At 48.3% G+C, this 23,641-nt stretch overlaps 5 protein-coding genes and 1 non-coding gene across 7 annotated transcripts; 3 read left to right on the top strand and 3 right to left on the bottom strand.

The window, feature by feature from the left end:
• Window positions 1–772: 772 nt before the first annotated feature.
• LOC112896471 (ribosome maturation protein SBDS) lies at window positions 773–3,955 on the bottom strand. The gene is made up of 4 exons (XM_025964443.1): window positions 3,597–3,955; window positions 3,294–3,494; window positions 2,159–2,326; window positions 773–1,576 (listed from the first exon to the last, which is right to left on the bottom strand). Exons 1-4 carry the CDS (start codon window positions 3,858–3,860, stop codon window positions 1,142–1,144), a joined length of 1,068 nt encoding a protein of 355 aa, XP_025820228.1. The 5' UTR covers window positions 3,861–3,955; the 3' UTR covers window positions 773–1,141.
• A 594-nt stretch (window positions 3,956–4,549) lies between these two features.
• On the top strand, window positions 4,550–9,589 carry LOC112896498 (GDP-mannose transporter GONST1). Of its 2 annotated transcripts, XM_025964485.1 has the most exons (10): window positions 4,550–4,704; window positions 6,052–6,216; window positions 6,432–6,657; window positions 6,748–6,887; window positions 7,463–7,592; window positions 7,807–7,905; window positions 8,098–8,252; window positions 8,636–8,752; window positions 8,938–9,035; window positions 9,131–9,589. In XM_025964485.1, exons 1-10 carry the CDS (start codon window positions 4,694–4,696, stop codon window positions 9,187–9,189), a joined length of 1,200 nt encoding a protein of 399 aa, XP_025820270.1. In that variant the 5' UTR covers window positions 4,550–4,693; the 3' UTR covers window positions 9,190–9,589. The 2 variants fall into 2 exon arrangements, with proteins under 2 accessions (XP_025820270.1, XP_025820271.1); XM_025964486.1 differs by lacking the exons at window positions 4,550–4,704; window positions 6,052–6,216; window positions 6,748–6,887 and having other exon boundaries at window positions 6,519–6,657.
• A 261-nt stretch (window positions 9,590–9,850) lies between these two features.
• Window positions 9,851–9,923, bottom strand: TRNAF-GAA. The gene has a single exon. It is a non-coding gene; the product is annotated as a tRNA-Phe (tRNA).
• Window positions 9,924–10,160: 237 nt separating this feature from the next.
• On the bottom strand, window positions 10,161–13,530 carry LOC112896497 (probable polygalacturonase). Its single transcript, XM_025964484.1, has 5 exons — window positions 13,075–13,530; window positions 11,731–11,851; window positions 11,473–11,647; window positions 11,282–11,352; window positions 10,161–11,095 (listed from the first exon to the last, which is right to left on the bottom strand). Exons 1-5 carry the CDS (start codon window positions 13,513–13,515, stop codon window positions 10,461–10,463), a joined length of 1,443 nt encoding a protein of 480 aa, XP_025820269.1. The 5' UTR covers window positions 13,516–13,530; the 3' UTR covers window positions 10,161–10,460.
• A 383-nt stretch (window positions 13,531–13,913) lies between these two features.
• Window positions 13,914–15,313, top strand: LOC112896499. Its single transcript, XM_025964487.1, has one exon. It carries the CDS (start codon window positions 13,914–13,916, stop codon window positions 14,919–14,921), a length of 1,008 nt encoding a protein of 335 aa, XP_025820272.1. The 3' UTR covers window positions 14,922–15,313.
• A 2,833-nt stretch (window positions 15,314–18,146) lies between these two features.
• On the top strand, window positions 18,147–23,317 carry LOC112896797. Its single transcript, XM_025964926.1, has 4 exons — window positions 18,147–19,337; window positions 19,428–19,487; window positions 19,549–19,692; window positions 22,937–23,317. The coding sequence occupies exons 1-4, from the start codon at window positions 18,147–18,149 to the stop codon at window positions 23,315–23,317; spliced, it is 1,776 nt and encodes a 591-aa protein (XP_025820711.1).
• The last annotated feature ends 324 nt before the right edge of the window (window positions 23,318–23,641 follow it).

The following is a 23,641-nucleotide window of genomic DNA, read 5'->3' as shown; positions in this document are numbered from 1 at the left end:
CACCAAATTTCCTCCTAAAAAACGAGCCAGTCTCCATCAAATCCACCACGCCCGGCGGAATCAGCAGGAGGAACAGCCTAAAAACCTCTCCTTTCCGCGCGAACCAAACGGAAAACACTCAAGAACGACAAAACCCGAAGAATCGCCAGGGGAGGAGCACGGATCCGCGCGGCACGCACCTCGGGAGCTCGAGCTGACGACTGCGGGGACGCCGCGGCGGGAGCCCGGGCCCAGGCCGAGCCCGAGCTTGCGCTAGATCCGGATCGGAGGAGTGGGCGAGGGGCGGGCGCGGCACGAGGACGGGTTGGGGGGTGTGGGCACGAGGTCGGGGGTGGGGGCGGCGGCGGGAGCTCGGCGGCGTCGGGGGGCGCGGCGGGCGGCGCGGCTGCGGGCGGCGCGGCAGTGGGCGCGGCGGGGCCGGCCCGTGGGGCGGCGGGCGGCGGCCGGGGGCGCGGCAGGGGGGCGCCGGCGTGGAGAGCCGCCCGAGCCCTGTCTTCTTCGCTGAGAAACAAAGAAGCGGTGCGCTGTGCGTTTTAACGCATGGCAGGCGGGTAAATACGCGGGAGAACTACGGCAATCGGTATTTATTGGAATCGCTACGGCCGTCCGAGCCGTTTGGTTGCAAAGCTGATTGTCTGAGCCTTTTGGTTGCGAAGCTGATTTTTTGGACGCGAATCTGCTGCCGGAATCGGAAGCAAACGGAGCCACAATGTTACCACACCAAATTCAGACCATCTTTATTCTGTGCGCCTAAGGCTATCAGCTCATCACAAACCAGAAAGGATCTCGGTACGTCGTATCAACTTTTTCCAACGCAACAAGCAAAGTTTCACGTTCCCAAACGCTTGCTACAACCAAAAGTTTATTCGGCTTCACATACAAACTGACAAACTCTATTTTTTGCACCTAAACTATCCAACTAAGTCCATTCCAACAACTTGGCTACCTCTCGTAAAACTTGGCTACCCGCTCCACTATTCAGTACCCGCACTCGACCATATCTGTCCTCAGGGGGAAAAAGAAGGGAAAAACAAAAGGACCACAGCAGCACCTTCATGTCCTGCGCCCTTCCCATTACTTAGCCCTGGATAACATGAGACCAACAAAGCATTAGGCAGACTGCATTAGCGTCCACACCTAATCAGAAATCGTAATCTTTAAGGTCCTTCTTGGAGTCGGCCAGTTCAATCTCCACCATGCACTCCTCTTGGCTGAGAGGCGGGAGCCCGTTCTTGTGGCGCGTGTAGTTATGCTTGTGCCAGCCACTCTTGCAGTGCTCTCTGTACAGCTTGTCATCCACGAGTACGTCACATTCCTTGCATCTTCTCTGCTGCTTCCCTTGTGCATTGCCCTGGCTTTCACTTGAGATGCTCTGCTTTTGCATTGCCTCACTTATCTCAGCAACAGCATCAGACTCCTTCGCAGGCGCTGCTTGCGGCACTTCAACAATGCCATGTTGCTCCACAGATGGGCCACCTTCTGCATGCGCTGAGACAGATAGCACTTCCACTCTCCCTTGCACATCCTTCAACCGCTCCTCACATGAGTGCAAAATGGATGGCTCAATCTCACATACCTTAAAACATTATCCACAGTTAAATGTAGAAGTTCAATGATAATAAGGTTCAGTATGACAGGGAGATAGTTTGGCACCAGCTAAAGGTCGCATCAGCACCACCAAAAAAAGGAGAACAATAAATCAGCACTAAAGCAGGTTAAGTACACTTTAATGTCAAGTTCGTCATACAAAGACAGTACATTACTGGAACATTTAAGAGACTTACCACCTAGCCCACTTTGGAGGCGCTAGGCAGAAGGGTGGTGCCTAGCGCCTAATATCCACCTACTCTTCCTAATTGGAGATCAGGCAGTAGGCACCTCCCTCCCACAGCCCACTCCAGAGCATTGTACTTTTTGAAACATTTGACTAGGTATCATGGACCGACCAAGCCTTCAAGCCATGTGATACAGCTAGATCTAGATGATACCAGAAACCTTTACCAGCTCTAAGACATTATGTGTACGCAATGATGCGGGTCAGGGCATAAAACTCTGCGTTCCTTTATTTATTTTTAGAAATGGTACAAGCTAAAAGGGGAACATTGTTGGCGATTCCATACCAAGACACATGTGACAATGTAACAGAAAAAATACTTACAATAGATGGCTGAGTGCCAGATTCATCCTTTGAAATGACAGTAGCATTCCATTCAGCAACCTTCTCAATAAGGCCTGCAAAGTTGGACTTCGGTGCAGTGAACCGCACCCTCAGTGGTGCACGCTTTATGGGGAAGTGCTCTATGAGTTTCTTGATAACTTTTAGAGCCTGCATGACCGAAGTGAAAATATCATAAGAATCGGTAGATAAGGAACATCATATGGCCAATATCTATAATCATTTCCTGCGTGCAGGTAATGCTGACCAGTTTCTAAATACAATGCTATACAAACATAAGGTCAATAATCATTCATTGAAATATACAAGAAATCATTGCTACGCTAACTTTTGATAGGCTATATATGATGATGAATTCAGTGTTGTAAACCTAATGATCAATTGGTCACCCAGCCTATTAGCGATATTGCGGCGATACCACTTAAATCCAAAACAACAAGTCATATTGACAGACCGAAACAGGAAAATTTCTGTTCGGACACACAAAGCTGCTACAACTGTTATCATAAAAAAGCAGTATCCCCAGAAAGCATTATCACTAAAAATCAGGACATATCAAGGTTAATGATGTTAAGTTGCAACTCCGCAGAAAGAGAAACGAGAAATAAATTATTGACATAATTTTTCTTGTTTTACCCTAGTATACAGCAGCCAAAAAACTGCCCCGCTATTGAAAAGCAACATGACAAGAGTAAAAAACTAAGGTAGTTAATACACAACTGATGGGCATGTAAAACAGCGTCAGTACAAGATTTAACAGAGCTCTTGCTCTGCAGACTATGGCCAGAAATGATACAAAGCGAAGTAAACAAAAAATTTAGAAATGTTTTGCATATGCCCAGGGGCAGCTAGTAGTTCATTTGAACTGAGGTCCCGGCATGAAAAATGTGTGCAATTACCATTTTTCAATCCTAGTTCCAGTCTACAAAGTGACGGTGAGGGCGTGAGGTGCACAGGGTTCTGAAATTGGCAAATGATTGTACTGGAACAACACTGGTTGTGGGCCTAAAACAAATTGTAGCACATTGGAGTAATAAAGGAACAGCCACCACATTCTAGTTCTACTCAGATATATTCTACTCCAACAGACAACAGTGAAGAAGGTAGGCATAGGTACCTGTTCCTTGGAGGTGAGGTTCGGGTCGACGGCGAAGTGTATCTCGTGCATGAGGCGCTCGATCATGGTGATGGTGTAGGGCCGGCGCGTCTCCGGATTGATGGTCTTCTCCATGACGATGGTGGCGATGTCGCGGAACTGGCTGGAGAGCTGCGCCTCCCTCTCCTTGCCGGAGACCTGGAGCTCCCCTTTCTCCAGAATCTGAAGCAGCAGCGAATCAATCGGGTCGTATCCTAGCAGCGTCACAGTGTAGCAGCAAGCATCTATTCGCGGGGGAGATTGGATTGGACAGGGGATAGGTACCTCGATGCAGATTTTGGTCTGGTCGTCGGTGCCGAAGGCCTTGATGAGGTCCTTGGATTTGGCGAGGACGCCCTTGGAGACGTTGGAGTAGACGGTGTGGGACTGGAGCACCTCGTCGAGGTCCTTCTCGACGCGGGCGCGCCAAGAGAGCACCTTGTTGGGGAAGCAGGCGATCTCGAAGCGCTGGCCGTGCTTGCGCAGCCGCACCACCGCCACGTTGGTGAGGCGCTTCTGCCCCACCGGCTGCACCAGCGTCCGCGACATCTCCGGCGGCGGCGGATGGGAGGCAGCGAGTGAGGGTGGGTGAGGTGGGGAGGGATTCAATTGGGGGGAGGATTAGGGCCGGCGGTGGCTGTTTTGCGCAAAGGCGCTCAGGTTCATTTGTAATTCGTATAACCCCTTCAAATCTCAGATTGCCCCTCGAAACGATCAGTTTCTGCGTGGTTAGCCCTTTGGTTTGATGCCGCGTGCCAAGTTTTGCCGGCATCATCTGCTCACCTAGCATCATCGACCTTTTCCCTTGAGATCAAAAAACTTTTCATGGTTTTACAGCGATAAAGAGCATGTCAAGATACTATGATTTTACTCTGCAAAGATGCTTTCAACATTCATCTCCCAACTTGGTTAGAAAGGAAGGGAAGAACAAATCAACAAATCAAAGGTCAAAGCGCGGTCACGCAAAGGCTGCCATGTTGGAATGTTTGGTGCGGTCAGCCGAAATAAGTGGGGACACGAGAACCCAAACTCGCCTCCGCAGTCACTGCAAAGTGGACCCAACGCCCTCTCGGTCCCACAGGCTCAGTGACCGTACTGGCTGCCGCTCGCGGCATGGAAGCCCCGGGTGGGCCACCGGGCAGCGAGTAGAGCTAGCTGGCGGGGCCCACATCCCAGTCTGACTCCTCCTCCTCCTCCCGGATAGTATTCCAGGCGAGGCGAGGCGAGGCGAGGCGAAGCGGCCCCGTCAGTTCCGAGTCGTCGCCTGCCCCCCCGCCCATTCCCGACGCCTCCTCGCCTCCGCCACGCGCCGCGCCGCGGCATTCCATCGAGCACCTCGCCGGCGCGGCCGCCCTCCGCCGCCCACGCGCCGCCGGGGCTCCATGGGCTCCAGGTCAGCGCCCGATCGGCCTCCCTCTCTCCGCCCTCTCCGCCTCCACCCCCACGCGGCGGCCCTCCCCCGCCAGCTCCCGCCTCGAGCTCCAGCTCTCGCGGCTCCCGTGCCTCGGAGCTCCCGAGTCCGTTCCGATTCCGATCACCGGAAGCTGCTTGCTCTCGGTCCCTCGGGCGGCTGTTGGTTCCGTCTGAGTCACGGGGAGGCTGGTGGAGACCTCGTTTCCCTTTTCGCTTGCCTCTGCTTGGGGCTGAAGCAGCGTGCGCGCCGGTTAATTATGTCTTGAACTGTCCTTCCATGCGAATGTTTGAGCGAAATAAGCTGCAGGTCGAGTTTAGTTCCGCGTGATCTCGGATTCATCTCAGGTGCCAGCGACTTAGCCTTTAGCTCCCCACAACAAACCATATTTAACTAGAGCTGACCAATGGGTTCTCACTAGTTGCAGTTTCTGTTGTCCGTTATTGCACCTCGCAAGTTTGTCTGACAGCATAGTATAGCCCTGTACCTGTTGTTAGTAACTGAAAACAAATGAAGCTAATGACTTCAGTTTTTAGGATGCTTGGAATTGTAGTGAAATGGGACTATGAAGCAGGTGGAATCAGTAATCAGGTTACTGCTAAATTTTTTGCTAATTGCTCTGGACTCTGGTTACTACTAACCTTCTTCAACTTGATGTTGCTACTAGCTGTGTTGGTCTCAGCTTACCACTAACAGTTCGCAACTAGAGGCTGATGAGTGCAGCTAAAAAAATGCTTTTCACCATGTTGCTTGCTTAATAAAGGTAAATTAGTGGGCTAAACATCATTGACCAGTAAACGGCGCGTCATGCTCATACCTTCTTTCAATTTTCAGCGATAAATGGCCTAACCTGCCCCATATACGGGAAACTGCTACACACCTATTCCTTTTATATAACCCAGCTTTGGAATAGTTTGATTTGATAATGCAAACATTAGACATAAAGACAGTTGCAGGGCTCATATTCAGCCCTTTTCATTCTCTTGCTCGATCCTCTGGTTCAGATTTGAATTTCAGATTTTGGGCTACATAATAGCAAACATGGCCTACTGTTAACACAAAGCAGTGTGGTTGATGATTGATGCAGGCTTGCAGCAAATAAATTCGAGCATTATTACCTACAATTAAGGATGCAAGTGGGTACCCAATAGTGTTTTTTGGGTCAGTTAATTAATTCCGATGGCATACCACTCTAGTTCATTTCTCCTCCCAAATTATTTACGCAGAATGCCATTCTAGTTCATTTTATCAACTTTTTGGGTCGACCCAGTGACCCAAAAAATATATAACTTGCATCCATACTTACAATCATTCTTTTTTGTCCTGTAGAGCCCTTAAGTTAGACATTTCAGCAGATTCTGAGGCCTCTCCTAGGAGAAATGTGCCAGGGAGTGTAAGTAGCCCTCTCGTCAATGGTGAGAAGGGTGTATTTCGGAATCAGAATGCAGGCTTCACTGCACTTGCAAGTCCTGTGAGGAGAGAAATCGGAAACAGGCATGTCTGCGGCCCTTGGTTTTGTTCTTTTCTGTTGCTATAAAATTTCATTGTTGACCTCACCATAGATAGTTAGATTTTTTTATAAAAAATCACAACAAATCCACAAACGGTTATCTTTTCTATTTGAATGGTAATGTCTCCACAGTGACTATGCTGAAAGTTAACACGATCTGCTGTGTTTCCGGGTAATAATAATGTACTATGTTCTCCAGATCTATGACAAGAACCTTCTGTGTTGATGACAATGACTTGGAAGATGGTAAGGCCTCAAAAGAAAGAGATAGTTCTTTACAGTTACACAAGCTCCCGAAGATACAGAATCAGGCTCTTCTATCTGGTCTAGCATACTGCATATCATCATGTAGCATGATTCTAGTTAACAAATTTGTTCTGTCTGGCTATGGTTTCAATGCTCCAATATTTTTGATGCTATACCAGGTATACTGCAATGCTGACTTCTGAATTTTCAGTTCCCATGCAACATAGTTTTGTTCCTTAATGCATCTTTTCCATAATCTGTTACTGCAGAACATTGTATCAGTGACAATAGTTTCCACACTATCCCTGTCCGGTGCTATTCCAACTGAACCATTGACATGGAATTTAATCAAAATTTGGTTTCCTGTGAATATCATATTTGTTGCAATGCTGATCACAAGCATGTTTAGGTATGTAGCAAATCTTCAGATCACTTTGGTCTAAGTACTGTTTGTTGTGCTGTTTTTTAGGTCTTTACACTAGATTTGTTAATGGGCGCCATGGGGATATGAAATTATCTCTTGAATTTAAGCAGCCGTTTGTTTTCTATATAACTAAATTTATCTTCTTCAGTTTAATGGATATGAATGCATCCAATGTTTTCTCGCCTTTCATTTTGAGAAGTACAGATCACATAATTGGTAATGGTGGTTGTGAGAATCATTATTAAGTTTGATATATTCTTTCTTAAAATGATTGTGCTATTTTTAAATATCAAAGACGAATTCCATCTGCCCTGACACTTGGTTGGTGTTAAAATTTGAAAATGTGTTGCTTATCTCATGAATCTGCTCTGTTCATGGTCCTTTAATAACTTGGACAATCATGAACCCTTTTTTCAGTTAATATTTTGCATCGATGTTTTTCCATATTAGCTGTGAATAATTGTAACTCAACCTTGTAGCAAAGAAGTTTCTGATTGAGAACTGAAGCCTTTTATAAACTTATTGACTTGATTTTTTAAATATTTTCCTTATTTTTTCAGTTTGAAGTACATTAATGTTGCAATGCTGACTATATTGAAGAATGTTGCCAATGTCCTGACTGCTTCTGGGGAAACTTATTTTTTCAAGAAGCAGCATGGTGTTCAAGTTTGGATTGCTCTTATGTTGATGGTATGTCATATTGAGATTTTAGAAAAGCTTGGGATTTATTGCTTGAGGAGTTGATTTCTTCACAAGCAATTTCCCCCCAAATATTTTTTACACATGCTACTTGCTGATTGTCTGATTCACCTGATAGCTGCCAAATTTATTTGTGAAATTCTCTTGATTTAAAGTAATTATGTATTGACCCTTAAACACCTGAGTCATTGATATGTTTGTGCAGATAATTTCTGCAGTTGCGGGAGGAATAACAGATTTGTCATTCCATGCTGTTGGATATACTTGGCAGACCTTAAACTGTTTCCTGACGGCATCATATTCGGTATTACTTGTCTTAATGCAAATGAAAAACCTGATTAGTTCTTGTAGTCAACTTATAAATTCAAAGTCCAACCAGATAGTTTTAGTCATTATTTCTAGTCCATAGACTGCCACTTCAATTTGCATGACTAGTAGTATATTTAGCTATAAAGGTGTTCAACATTTATTTCAACTAATTAGCTATTCCTTTCAGCTTACATTGCGGCATGTCATGGACAGTGCTAAGCAAGCCACCAAGTCTGGGAATTTGAACGAGCTCTCAATGGTGTTACTCAATAACATTCTTTCGCTGCCATTGGGGATTATTCTTGTTCTTGGTTTTAATGAAGTGGATTACCTTTTGGAGACGTAAGCTATCGATTCAAGCTTCATTAATTTCTTGTTTCTCTATCATAAACCTATGGAACCACCTGCAAACTGCTGCAATCTCCAATTCTCCATTATATGTAGCAATATTCATTTTTCATCGACAACTGTCATGTTTGTCCATTCTGCCCTTCCTGGCTATGCAAATCATTTTAGGCATGTAAATGTGAAATGAGTCTGGAAGGACCTCTATAGTCGTCGCTTCTGAAAACTTGACAGGAAGGCAAATCCGAAGATAGAAAATGACCAATAAATGATGTATCTTCTACTGTCAAACCATTGCTCCATTAGTTAGGCTACTTTGAAATAGTTACACATTTACTCTTTCATCTTGTGGGTTATATATTTGTGAACTGAATCTGCAGATCTCTCCTAAGGATGCCTGAATTTTGGCTGGTCATCACGGGCAGTGGAGTTTTGGGGCTTGGAATCAGCTTTACCTCAATGTGGTTTCTTCATCAGACAAGCGCGACTACATACAGGTACCAAAGTGCATTAGAATTTCGAAATATAAATGTGAACACAGATAAGTTTCCTTACAAAAAATTTCCAGCATTGGTAACTGCCAGTCAATAAAGGGCTACTAGTGGAATTCTCTAAAGGTTCTTTGCTGTTTGTATTCTATACCATCCTTTGTTTTCTTATGCCAATATTGTTTCTGATACAGCCTCATAGGCTCCCTAAATAAGATCCCTCTCTCTGTTGCTGGCATTGTTCTTTTCAACGTTCGAACAAGCATGCAGAATTCATTGAGTATTCTGTTCGGTATGTTATATTTACGACAGGGCTAAAGGATTTGTTATCATTTCTTTCATGTACCATATATCACTAATAAGGATGCCAAATACTTGACCATGCAGGTCTATTGGCAGGAGTATTTTTCGCGAGGGCCAAATTGCGAGATAACTCACCGACCTAGATTTTGGGCAGGCTTTATAGTGTAGATGGCAAGACTTGGACAATTGTCAACACAGAACGCTCCCTCAAACTACCTCTCCGGGAAATTTGTGCAGAAGCAATGGTTGTTTCCCACCTGACTAGGCAAAAGGGCAACATTCTAACTAAGAGCTTGTCCTGGGGCTCTCTGGTTCCTTTTTTCCGAGCTGACCTGGACCCCCCAGCTGTTGCTCTTGTGGTGGCATACGTCATCATTGTTGTGTGTAAACGGTGTAAGACACAAAAACGGATGAAGCCGAAATCCCAGGCAGTTTGGGATAAAAGGCTCATTCAGTCGGCGTGTTGTAAAATTACGGTGGTTGGGTCGAAGGGGCATGTACATTCTCGAGTGCAGGAAAGTTGTTTGCTGTTTTATGGTTGTCTATGATTCCACCTGAGCGTCGCCAGTTTTCTTTCTCCCTTCTTTCCTCTGGAAGTAGTAAGGAAAGTTGGGGATGAACAGTATCTCCCAGTGAGCAAAAATTTTAAAAACATTTTCCAGCAGGTGAACATTCGAAAAGTTTGGTCTGCATAAGAGTGAATATTTGAAAGGCCTTCAGCAAGGAGTGGAGAGCAAATCAGACAAGGAGCAGCCAGGTTCCAGACTTTCAAAGAAAATAAAATACATTGGATAAAAAAATTATTGCGGTGAGCGTGGATCGAACACGCGACCTTCAGATCTTCAGTCTGACGCTCTCCCAACTGAGCTATCCCCGCTTGCTTGTGCAGATTAACAGGTCCCGAATACAACCACTAATTACCGGAACAAAAACTCGGACCCGCAGCCGCAGCCGTCCACCCATGAACTCGGCAGGATCAGCAACGTCTGAATGAGGATGGCCATTCAGTTTCGTCAGAGCTGGCATGAAGAGGAAACCGGTTCAAGTCGTTCAATTGTACACACAGTTTTACCACCTGTAGCCTTTACATGTTCTAGGAGAAGGATTTGACAACTATTAGAGTACCATCACATGTAAGAAAATGGTTCAGGAAGTAACTTCTCTGTATTGATAACTGTTCCTTTCCTTTTTGCAGTGCGCTGTGCGCACACATGATATTTGTAACCCCCCTTGTAAAATACAAGACTAAAGCTAAATGAGGTAATGTTGAATTTGACTATACTATCCGTCTATCCCAAAACCCTATGTCCTATCTCCTTCCTCGAACACCAGTATGAACACCCTACATTTCAAGTATTCCTGCCTGTATCAGTCAGCCAGAGAAACTTCCGACTTCTGTAATCTGTACAACTGCTCATGAAAATCCACACCACGATGAAGACCCATTCTTCCTGAACTCTTCACAGGGTGCAGGGAAAACTCCATGCGCCTCTCCGTACACGGACTCGCAGTGCCATCTACCCTGCCGCCTTATGCCTCTTAAGCTAACATTCCGGAAGCAGATCCCTTCATAAACTGCACCGGCCACTGCCTCCAGCATTGGCGCACGCTGCAGGTCAACACCGACAATATCACTGATAAGCACATTACTGATCCTTGGCAGTGCGGTTCGGTCATAGTTGTCATCTGAATGGTCATCTGCACCTCGACTGAACCTTATCGGTACCTTGACCTTCTCCATTGTCACATTGGTTATGGTGATGTTGGTTATGTACCCACCCCGCCCTACGTCGGTCTTCAGCCTCACTGCTTGTGCCGAATTCCACACATGGAGGTCACGGACAAGCACATTAGATATGCCTCCTGACATCTCGCTTCCAAAACCTACACCTGAGCATGTTGGAGTTGTGCCTGAAACCCTCTGGACGACAATGTTTGTACTTGGTTTGTTAACAGAGATCCCATACTGATCCCAGCCACTTTTGACAGCTACTAGATCATCTCCGCTTTCAATATAGCAGTCCTCAATACAAACTTCTGAGCTCGAATCTGTCATTGTTCATCAAGAGAGATTGGCAAGGTCAATCAGTAGTCGCAAATGAATGTGAAAAATCCAGCTGCTAAAAAAAAATCCCAAATGTATAGAAAACAATGAGATACAGCTGCATTTTAATCGATCCAATTATCAGAAGGGAGAAGATAGTAGGAAAAGGTGATGAAAGTAACAGCACAAACCTGGATCAATGCCATCGGTGTTTGGAGCATTCAGGGGAGCCAGTATGGTCAGATCCTTCATCACCACGTTGCTGATAAATAAACAGAAAAAACTCGCCAGCTCAGTGCTTGGTTTAAGTAGAGTGAAAAATGAAGAAGCATTTCCTGTTAGGAAATGGAGAAAGAATGTGCTAACAGCATGGTAAACTGACCTGCTGTAGACTGGATGCACTGTCCAGAATGGGGAGTTGCGTAGTGTGATATTAGAGATTAGGATGTTGGTTGAGTTCGCAAGCTCGACAAGATGGCCCCTTGTGTGATTCAAAGTTCGATTCCACCACAGCTCCCACCACATCTCTCCTTGGCCATCTATGGTCCCATTGTTGCCTGATATTTGTTAAGGGCATTTTCAAGTTAGGATTGTTAATCAACCTTGAAATAAGTTAGACATAGTTAAGAAGTCATCGTACCAGTAACAACAACATCATTCAAGCCTTCACCATGAATGAGGCTGATATGGCGTGGCCCTAGTCGTTCCCTTCCACGCCCATAAGATGGCAAAGGGGCAATGAGAGGCCACTCTTCTGGATCCTGCATATCACATTTTAGCAGCATGCCAGTCAATACGATGCCGTTTCATAACCAGCATACACAAGTATAAAGTGCTGGACATCCGTATACTTAAATGTGAAAGCATAGATATTCAATCTAGAATCCAGTGCATGGTCCCCTTAAAAAGACTGTTTCCCCATGCTATCATGCTGGTATTATAATGCCATCATGTTGGTATTATAATGACTTGATGAGTCTACAGTATTGTAGCACAAATCATGCAACTGTGTCTTTGTATGCGAGTGCTGTTTGGCATGGTTCACACAAATGCAGTAACAAACTATGCATAAATTAGATGTGAAAAATGTGAGGTAGCAGGCACCCATGTGCAGGTTTGCAATTATCAGTTTGTTCCAACTGGAACTCACCAGTGCCAGCAAGAAGTTGTCCTCAATTCTATACCAGTTTTCTGCTTTCTTGAAAAGTGGGAGTACAGGAGAACTGCTACGTTCTCATGCAATCATATAGTTCTTTGCAACCAATTCCTACTGAACCACCTCCACATGAATGCAGCCTAGGCCGTACAGATTGGCACACTGGCACGGCTATCAGATATTGAGATGGACAAAAGGTGGGGATTGGTTCCTGCAGAAAGCTCCAAAGTGTGGAGATTTGCGTGGCCCTGTGTTGGCTTTCGCACAAGCAGATAAGACGGGAGTGGAAGCAATGTAAAGTGGAAAGAGCCAAGGAGGCACGGCATCAAGTGGGGGGCCAGTGCCGGTCCAAGTCGAAGCAGCAGTAGGGACAACGCAAAGGCACAGTGGCTTAGAATAACAAACATCTCACGAGGTGGCAGAGGTGACAAGGAAGCAGCCAGAGGGAGAGTCGGAGGCCCCGGCCGTCCAAGCATGTGACTCCAACACATCGCCTCCCCTTGTTTATTGCTCCCACGGATCGTTGCATGTGAAGACACGAGCGCCGAATCCAGCTGGTTTGACCTCAGACGCGCAATCCAATTCCAACCGACGAGAATACGAAATCGCAATGTGCAGGTTTTAGAGCAATTATTACTGAACCGATGAATGAAACTGTAATGTAATTATCCATAGCAATTGAGCAGCAGTATGCACGCAGCACGCATTTGGTTGCACGCTGAGCTGGAATGCAAAAATTCTCAAACCACTCGTTGCTGTCGCAATGTTCTTATTGCATAATAAGAAGACGAATCGAATCAAACTATTATAGGGATGGAATGGATGTACCTGGGAGCCGAGGATGACCGCGCCGTGGTGCAGGAAGAGCGTGAATCGGCTGGTGAGGTTGAAGCTTCCGGTGAGCCACCTCCCCGGCGGCACCTCGAGCCTGGCTCCTCGGCCGCCGCCGCCCCTGGCCGCCCTCTCGTCCAGCTCCGCCACCGCGCGCCGGAACGCGGCCGTGTTGGAGGTGACCCCGTCGCCCACGGCTCCGAAGTCCTCGACCGACGCCGACACCGCGCGCGCCGCGCCCGCGCCGGCGTAGAACCCGGCGCAGCTGCTGCTGGTGGGTTCGCCGCGGGGAGGAACAGGAGGGAGCGCGGAGAGAGGCGCGGCGGCGGGGAGGCGCGCGAGGGCGAGGTAGGAGGCGGCGAGGAGGGCGAGGAGGAGGAGGAGGGGCGCCGGGCGCGGCCAGGGGAGGAGCGGCGAGGAGGGGGCGTGGGCGGCCATGACCGCGCATCGCTTTGCTTGCTTGCTTTCCGTTTGGTTGGCCAACCAAAAAAGAAAGAAAGAAAGAAAGATTCCTCCTCCGTTCTTCCGCCATCCCAGCCCGGTCGATCGATCCCAGGAAAGAAGCCCAGCCCGGGCTGACGGCCTGTGTGCGTGTGGTAAGCAGATGGGCCATGTGTATCTGGGCGTCAACGCTGGCCCGATCAGACTTTGACCCGATCAACGCACAGTCGATTTTGATTACCAACCGCGTGGGCGTGGGGCCGGCAAGCACAGCCTCCTCCCTTCCTCCTCTGGAGCCTTCCATCCCCATCCCCATTCCTCCTCCCGCTTGCTCCTCCCTCCGGTCAACAATTCCCCAATCCACCCCCCCCCCCCTCCCCCTCCGGCCAACCAGCATGGAGTGCGAGCCCGAGGAGCTGCAGTTCCTGGGCGCCGCGGGCGTCTACTCCGCCTCCGCGCAGGTCCTCCGCGGCCCGCACCGCCCGCTCTTCGCCCGCATCGCCGCCGCCTTCGTCCTCCCGCTCTCCGCCCTCTTCCTCCTCCACATCGCCATCTCCCACGCCCTCTTCCGCCACATCGACTCCGACGACACCGCGCTCGACGCCTCCTCCCCGGGCACCGACGCCCAGCGCCGCCTCCTCTCGCGCCTCGCCTCCGACTGGCTCGCGCTCCTCCTCTTCAAGGCCGCATACCTCCTCGCGCTCCTCCTCCTCTCGCTCCTCGCCACCGCCGCCGCCGTCTTCTCCGTCGCCTCCGTCTACTCCGCCAAGCACGACGCGCTCACCTTCCCGCGCGTGCTCTCCGTCGTGCCGCGCGTCTGGAGGCGGCTCGCCGCAACCTTCCTCGCGGCCTTCGCGCTGCTCTTCGCCTACAACGCCGCCGCCGTGCTCGTCCTCGTCGGCCTCCTCGTCGCCGCCGACAACGGCTCCGGCCTCGCGGGCCTGCTCGCCTTCCTCGTCCTCCTCGCGTACCTCGCCGGACTCGTCTACCTCAGCGTCGTCTGGCACCTCGCCAGCGTCGTCTCCGTGCTCGAGGACTACAAGGGGTTCGCCGCCATGCGGAAGAGCAAGGACCTCATCCGGGGGAAGCTGCCCACCGCCGCCGCCATCTTCGTCACGCTCAACCTCGTCTTCGCAGTCGTCGAGCTCGCCTTCCGCGCCTGGGTCATCAAGGGGGGATCCTCCGCGCCAACCAGGCTCGTCCTCGGCGTCCTCGCGCTCGCCGCGCTCTCCTGCGTCGTCATGCTCGCGCTCGTCGCGCAGACGCTCGTCTACCTCGTCTGCAAGAGCTACCACCACGAGAGCATCGACAAGGCGGGCATCTCCGACCACCTCGAGGTATACCTCGGAGACTACGTCCCGCTCAAGGCATCAGACGTACAGATGGAGCAATTCCAGGTCTGAAAAATGCTGCATTATATATATGCTGGTTTCATCCAATCCATTCCCCTCCCTCCCTCTCCTGGCTGGATGACTGGAAATCCTGATTTACTTGTATTTCCTCTCCTCCTCCATCAGCATCAGCATCAGCTTGCTTGCTTGTTGTAATCTGTAACTTTACACGCCAACGCCAAACATGTATGCCATCATGAACATAATACTAGTACTTGGTAGAGAGTATGGTGGTATGTTGGTTGGGGACAAGAACAATAATCATCATGTAGGATGATACACTGCTTTTAAATGATGCAACATGAAGAATGAACATCTACGAATCGTGAAATGGAGGTAGTAGGTTAATCCGGATATGCTCAATAGATGTTTCATTGTGATGAGTGATTGAAATTTGGAACTAAGGGATGGGAATGGTACTTATACTACCAATTGGTCTGATTTCCTCGGCTCTGCAAAACCTATCCTGGATTTCCTCTGCACACCCCTCACCTTCGAATCTGCAGTTTTGTGATGGATACTGGCGGTATTAGTTTGGGAAGGAGGGTGGGGGGGTTATCATGAGCTTATACTTAATGTAGAATCTGCCGCTTTTAATCTTTAATTCACGCAACATGAAGAATAAACATGTAAAGGAAATGAATATATGTTGATTTCTCTGTTACATAGTGGGCAGGGAATAAACATAACTATAACCACAGCCACCATTTCTTTCTTTACCTGACTCGCAGTCCTCCCCGGAAGGCGAGCGAATTCGGGGAGAGCATCAGAATGCGCTCCTGAGCAGCGCAGAGTCAGCCTTCTTGTAGTTATTGTACCTCTGCTATGTTCGACAATATTCCATGAAGGAACATCCCACAAATCATCAACCAACTTCACGGTACACCTGACTAGCAAAGGTGGTCTTGCCTAGCTAGGCCTCCAAAACCAACGATCACTGGTGAGGCAGTGCTGGAGATGGAGTCCTCAGCTCTGTACCTCTTACGCCGTTCATTGATCTCCAGCAGACGAGTCTTGAGCTCCTTGACCTGCCAGGCAGCCTCAAGATGGGCCCTGCAGGTCCTGAGGAAATGGGAAGCCTTGTCGACGAAGCCCGCCCTGACGTCGACGCTTGCCACGTTGCTGCTGAGATCGTCGATGCAGTCTTCGATGTCGTAAGCCATTTCCCTGACTTGTTTCCTCCAGTGTTTTGCGTCCGGATCAAGTAGCTCCTCAGCATCGTCCAGCTTCTCGAGGAGAGCATTCATGGCGGGCAGCTCATCCCTGAGGAACAGGATGTCCCCGCTGGACACGCCTACGAAGGTGGCGCACATGTCCCCTGTCATCAGCTCTCTGAGCTTCGCAAGAGCAGAGTCGACATGGCTCTCGCCTTGTACTTTTAGTTCTTTTCTTTGGTCCTGCAAATAACAAAAAAGGTGATCGTTTGTTAGCAGTAGTATGGAGATCCAGGGAGGGAGACGTATTAAGAAGCGATCTGGAAGAAGGAACCCAGACCAACGGAAATCCAGGAACAAGTGATCGAAACCGGCAGCTCATCAGGACCAGAGCTACGTACCTCCTCTGCACTAGCTAGCTTGCACCGTTGAGGGCAATGATCTGAGCTTCACGAATGCAGGCAACCAGAGGCCCGGGGATCCATCGGTCATCAGGTGTGGCATATGTAGATGAGTGTTTTGCAAAAAGAAAAAGAAACTGGAGAGCCTCTGAAGTTGTTGACGGGCCAACCTACGGATGGTGAAGAAAAGACAGCTCTAGAGAGCCTTTTCTTTTGTAGGCCTGGGGATAAGGCAACCGGAGGCATGCATGAAGATTATGGTATTAGCCTCAATTATTATCGTTTCTTTTATAATCAAAATTATACCATATAGCAGCAATAATGTCAGAATCATAATCCCTTAGATTAATAATAAAAAATATTTTAAGATCCCTCCGATGAAAAAAAAATGCATAGGGCGTTCAACATAAGATGCTCCGATCCTAGCTAGCTGCTAAATGAGCAAGCCATGACGACTGAGGTTGATTAGGAATAATGCATGTTATCCTGATATTTGCATGCTTAACAATTGCTGTTCCTAGCTATGATAATAGAGAGGTTATCATCAGCTATATGAGGAGTGTGTTCATACATGTATGGGAGCAACAAGATGCTTTGTTTTTTTACTTTAGCCATATGTGGAAGTGGAACCAGGACCGGGTAGCAGCCTAGAGATCAGTCGTTTGACTTTTAACTACCACTGTTGGAGATGTATGTATCTGACGTCGATGAAGCTGACTGGTAATGTAACCTGCCGACTTGCATGGGTTGACCGGTAACGCAGCCGCCATTCCAACCGTCTCCAAGTGTTGCATTGCATTGCATGGCAGCCTCTTGGTCTGACTCTAATGCAAAAACGAGGAATTAAAAAAAAAGTCACCCTAAGAAAAAAGATGAAGACATCTATTTTGTATGTTTTTCTTATTTCATTATTGAAACCGTTTGGATGAGACGTACTTTCTTTCATTGAAGAAGTCCATGGCTAGCTTGTGGTAGGTGATCTGAGGTCGTTGGACAGGCTGCTTTAATTTAGATGAAAGAAATGCAAAGAAGGGTAGTGCATACTTGGGAGCTAGGAGAGCTTTGCTTTGATTTTCCAATCAAAGAACGAGGCCAATCTCAATGCGCAGTTTGCACAGTTTAATGATATAGTTACCAAGATCGGAAACTAGGTAGCTGTGCCAAATGAGTGTCATGGTGATGAAACTCCTTTCACATCCTAAGAAACTTATTCCTTCTCTCTCCTTACCATATCAGCAAAATTAACGATGTGATATAGAATTTAATATCATGAAACTCCCATTGAGACTGGCGCGAGGCGCATACGGCCCTTCAAGCATTCATTCAACCTTTATTCTAAGGTGCCATCTCATTATTTCAGCTGTGACCAATGACTAGCAAACACTAGCTCGGTAGCATCGGTCAAATCCATCTTCAATTCATGGCAAACTGCGGAGAATATGATGGCAACAAGACATGGAAATAAAGATACCACAAAGTCAGTCTGTTTCAGTCAAGTTTTGTTTGGAAGAGGTTTGTACCAAGCGGACAGTTTTTTCCTTCCTTTTTTGGAGACAGCAATTCGGTTGGGTTTGTTTCTTTCTTTTGCTGCTGCCTGCTGGCCTCGGTCATTGGGCCAAAATCTTGTAGGGGCGTTGTTGGTTGTTGGGTTTGTTGGCCCAGCAACACAAACCCAACCGACGATGACACGGATCAAATCCAACCCCCCAAACAAAAAGACCCACCAAAGCAAAACCCTCGCCGGCGTGGCGTTCATGGAGGACGACGCCGTCGCCGTGCTGGCCACCACCTTGGATTCCGCGCTCATGGACGGCACCGCGCGCATGCTGGCGCAGCGCGTCTACTCCTCCCTCCCCGCGCCGCCCGTCTCCACCTCCGCCCCCCTCTCCAAACACGCCGCCGCGGCCGCATCGTCACCTCCCGCCGACGGCGCCGACCGCTTCAGCGGCCTCCCCGACGACATCCTCCGCGGCGTCGTCTCCCGCCTCCCCGCCAGGGACGCCGCGCGCACCACCGCGCTCTCCAAGCACTGGACCGGCGTCTGGCGCTCGGTGCCGCTCGTCCTCGTCGACGCCCACCTCCTCCCCGCCGCCGCCGGCCTCCCGGACACCGTGTCCCGCGCCCTCGCCGCGCACCCGGGCCCCTTCCGCTGCGTCCACCTCACGGGCACCCCCATGGCCGCGCGCCGGAACGAGGTTACGCGCTGGCTCCAGCTCCTCGCCGCCAAGGGCGCCCGGGAGCTCGTCTTCGTGAACCGCCCAACCCCGATCCGGGCGCACCTGCAGCTCCCCGGCGCCCTCTTCGCGTGCACCTCCCTCACCCGCCTCTACCTCGGCTTCTGGACCTTCCCGGGCACCGGCACCGTCCCGCCCGCCGCCGTGTCGTTCCCCCGCCTCCGGGAGCTCGGCCTCGGCTCCGTGGCCATCGAAGAATGGGATCTCGCCTTCCTGCTGGAGAATAAGTGCCCCGTCCTGGAGAAGCTCGTCGTCGTCGGAAGCCGCTGGCGGCCTGTGCCCATCCGCATCAGGAGCTGCAGCCTGCGGTGCGTCCAGGTGTGCTCGTCCACCGTGCCGGAGATCGACGTGGGGCACGCTCCGGTCCTGGAGAGGCTCTTGCTTTGTGGAGTTTCGGGCAGAATCTGCGGTCTGTTCACCATGGCATCGAGGATTAAGATCGGTTACGCACCGAACCTGCGCTTCTTGGGGTTCTTGGTGCCTGGAATGCACGAACCGGAGATTACTGGCAATACTAATACGGTCCTCCCGAGCGTCCAGATGGTGGGGGTTCAGGTGAAACTTGGAACCCGCATCAAGGCCACGACGGTGCCTCGTTTCCTCAGATGCTTTCCCAACACGGAGACGCTCTATATCCAGGTAAAATCTAACCCAGATCGACTTAAGTTTGTAGTATTTGCATTATTAGATGGGACTGGGAGGGCTGATGATGTTGACTTTGTGTTACAGTCTGAGGATGATGACTTTCAGTTCTGGGATCCTCTATCATCTATCAGTGGCAACGGCCAAGTCGTCGACCTCATCCTCAAGTTCTGGGAGGAGGCTGACCCAATCGAACGAATGCGTGCAGCGGCACATCAAGAAGCTGATTCTCCGCGGATTCCGCGGGAGGAGAAGCGAGCTTGGTTTCCTCAAGTTCATCGCCGAGCGCGCGCAGGTTCTTGAGAAGATGGTGGTCGAGATGGCCCATGGAGTGTCCCCGTCGTCGGATCAGGTTGGTGCCGAGCTGAAGGCCGTGATGGCTTGTGCAAAATGGGCGAACGGACTCTGCAGGCTGATGGTTTCTCATCAGAGTCCGTTTTGTGAAGGAAAAGGCACGCCTTGTTGCTACCTGCGTGCATTTGACGACGATTATTCTACCCAGCTGGACGCTGGAGCCATTTGATGATGTTTTCAAAATGCATCCAGCAGGGAAAATGTCTTATTAAGTAGTAGTTAGCTAGTGTTATGTTCCAGTTTCTGCATGTAATTAACGTGTTTCTTTTTTCCTTTTTCGTGGGTTCAATTGGCATCATCCGCTCCTTTTATTTAGTGACTTCAAAAGTGTTGATTGAAGTTATTGATGAGCTGCTACTGCTACTGCTAGCTATAGCGCCACTGTACGTGCAGAAGATCGACCTGTGTTCCTTTACTCGATCCTGGCACGCCATGATTGAATTAAGCTAAGCCCCCAGCAGTAGCCCGAGCTTCCGTCTCCGTCAAGACGGCGAGTCGGCGACGACACAAGCCATCCCAATCGGCGCCTCGACTGCACGGACGACGAGGCACACCGCCCACCGCACCTACCTCAGTCCTGTCACTGTGCGCGGTGCATGCGGCAGCAGGTGATAGATTCAAGTACTAGCTAGCATATACGTGCTAGCCGCATCAACTTTTACTTCTTTCGTGGTGCCATGGCCAATGTTTTAGGGAAGAACAGAGTTGGACAAAAAACAAAAAGAAAAGAAAATGGACCGAGGCGACAAACAAATGAAACAATTGGTTTAAAGAGCTGGCACCATCGCCGTAGTCACAGCATGCATACACACATACGGCCGGTGAGAAATTGATGAGCGTAAGACTAAAATGTAGTTTATGTGACAACACATTATGAAAATATAATGCTGCCAAATATGTAATATATCTATGAAACGAAAGGAACCTGGCCTCTTGTCGACATCGCATTATATTTATAGATAAAACAAGTGTAAGCAATAAACAGAGGACATGTTGATGCTCCTTGTGCTCCCAAGGCTGAATACATCGTAAAAATTTGAATGATTATCCTTCCTATGACAGATCAAACTCGTTTGTATTTGTAAGCCACAATTATTACGTACAGCCCTAGAATATCTGGGACAAATTGTCAATATTTAAGATTTACCGGTGGTCAAAATATCTTTTGCATTGGTTTACTAAAGACAGCCCTGGAATGTGGAACATCGTTAAAACTCAACCTTCCATGAAATATATCTGTCGACGTGGGTCAGCAATTTTGGAAAATTTAAGCACAACTGAAGCAGTATGTTAGTTCTTGTAGTGCAAAAGGATGCGTTTGAGCTGATTCTCACGAACAGTTGCCTAACATCCCGTCCACTTTTTATGCTGATTAATGTTGCTTGCTGCAGAAAACCAAATTGCCAAACCGAATTTCCGTTATCCTCAAGCCAGTATATAACAATATATAATGTGTAACACACTAAACACTAGTTATATATTCCATAAAACGAGGATAGCAATGTGCATAATGGTCACGCTAGCTAACACCATAGTACACAAAAAAGTTGAAAATTTTATGCTCCGCGGGATTCGAACCCGAGGCCTCTTGCCTCGCGTATAACTTCCTTACTACCACACCTACGCAACACATGTAACTCTAATTAGGATGATATCCTTTTGAACTAAAGAACCCTTTAGTCCGAATCGGTAATAACAACCGGGACTAAAAGTTTATCCCGATTGGAGCCACCAACCGGGACTAAAGAGCACTTTCGCCCTCTAGTCGTTGAATCCGGGACTAATGCCTAGATTAGTCCCGGATCCAACTGTATCCGGGACAAATGTGAAAGACGAATGAGGCTTTTTTACCAGTGTTGATAGCTTCACTATGTTTCTAACAGACAATTATACTACAGTAGGTACAATTTTGAGCATATATAGTACTAAGTAGATTTACATTTATCCATATTCTTGAAAATCTACTTCCAGGTATTCTCACCTTACATGTGGGTCCTGTATTCAAACAGTTCCACATGAGATGGCCGGCTGACTGTGAGGAGGTAATTAAGAGAGTAAGAGATTACTGAAATGAAAGGATTTATTTTAAAAAATAAAATGAAGGGAATATTTGTGCCAATTACTTATAATCGCTGGCCTCTAGTGCTTCACGGCCTTCTACGCCACTCGCCTCTTCTCCCAGATAAAGACCAAACAAAGACTATAATAAAGCTCCTAGGCAATCAGTTATACATAGAAATTAATTTTTTACTGTTTGCAGTAATTTGAAAGTAGAGTTTTAGAATGTCCGTTGAAAATGGCAAGAGTGAGGAGTTGTCATGCTTCATAGCAAGATAAGGTTAAAAATTTAAAAATGGCAAGAGAGAGGAGTTACCATGCTTTATGGCAATAAGAAATTTTTAGAGTTAGATATTTTACATAGTTGGATAAGGATGAAAAAAGTTCTAGAGTTAGATATTTTGTAAAGAAAAGTGTAGAAATTGCTACATGGCAACACCACAATATCTAATAGAGATACTCCCCTCCCTTCCTGCAACAGTTTGTGGGACATACTTTGTTGCACAAAACATAAGCCAACCTTTTACTGGATTAAAAAATAATGTGGGCTACAGGGAGGTATTAAATACCCCACCTGAACAAATGTGAGGAACCAAGATTTGAATCCGGATTCGCTAGCTCTTCCCAAGGACACTAGCCAGCTTCGCTAAGGCAACTTCAACTTTTTACTAGATATTATGAGGTTAGCGTTAAAAATAATAATCCACTGAGTGATGACAATACCTACCAACCAAATATTAGGCTGTTAGTTTTAGCAAACCAGGAAGATGTTGTTTTGACTCGATAAAATGCTTTGCTCTTTCTATTTTTACTACGCAAAAATACATGGTTTGTTTTCTAGATCCCATTCATTTGTAATTCAGGTTTACTCAACATCTGTATTATTATCTGACTTTAATATTTAGAGATGAGATGAGCAATACAATGAAGATCGACTAGAAAATATTCAGAATTGAAAGACACATTAGGAGAGAGTGTACAGACCTCCCACAAAACAACCCATCCAGTTTTGGTGCAAATCTCCCATAAAACATCACATTTAGTTTTGGTTTTAATTCCATAATCAAGAGGCAATAGTCGATAACATCACATCATAACCGGGCAACGAAAGATAAAGTACCTTGTGGTCGATTGCAGGCTTACTGCTTCTTGGTTCGGCGGCTGACGCGATCGGTCCACTTTAGGTGATTGGCCCTAGTGTCCGCGTCCTCCTGACGCCGCAGCGCCTCATGATCACACGCTTCCCGCTCTTGCTTCTCCCGCACCTGATGGTCCCGCTCATGCCTTCTGGTGAAGCTTGTGCGGTAGTGGCCGTCCCTGAGCTTGCACGGGCAGCACCCCCACCAGATCATCAGGGCGTCGGCGACCTGGCGCCAGCCGTCCCCTCCTCCTCCTCTTGGGGCATGCCCTGCTCCACCTCCCCGCAGCATTTTCCCTTTGCGCGGCAGCTCTTCCCCTCGCCCCATAGCCTCGTGCGCTACCGTGCGCTATTGCTTCCACCGCCGGTGCCGCTGGATGGTGCGCGGCGGAGTGCCATGCACGGCAGACAACCCGACAGCGGGTGACATCGGCGGGACGGAGATGGCTTAGGATTTGGCTTAGGAGTTCCGGCAGGAGATCGGACCACGGCGGAGGCGATGTCGACAAGATCGATGGTGCTGACACCATCGTCCGAATAGATTGAAATCGAAAGCGAGCTTGCTTCTTGGTTTTGATGACCTCCGATCCTCAGGTCGTACGCGATCAGAACTTTATTTTGTTCTGCATGCTTGCCCAGTTCCAATTGGATCGGGTCTTCTTTGCTTTCAACATGGACCCACCAAGGCCCATGGCGCTGCATGCTGGACCCACCCCAACATTACCCAGGCAAAGGTTATCCACGGTGATTG

This window comes from Panicum hallii, chromosome 6, assembly GCF_002211085.1.
Source record: "Panicum hallii strain FIL2 chromosome 6, PHallii_v3.1, whole genome shotgun sequence".
NCBI lineage: Eukaryota > Viridiplantae > Streptophyta > Magnoliopsida > Poales > Poaceae > Panicum > Panicum hallii.
This window is presented reverse-complemented; position numbering and strand designations above follow the sequence as displayed.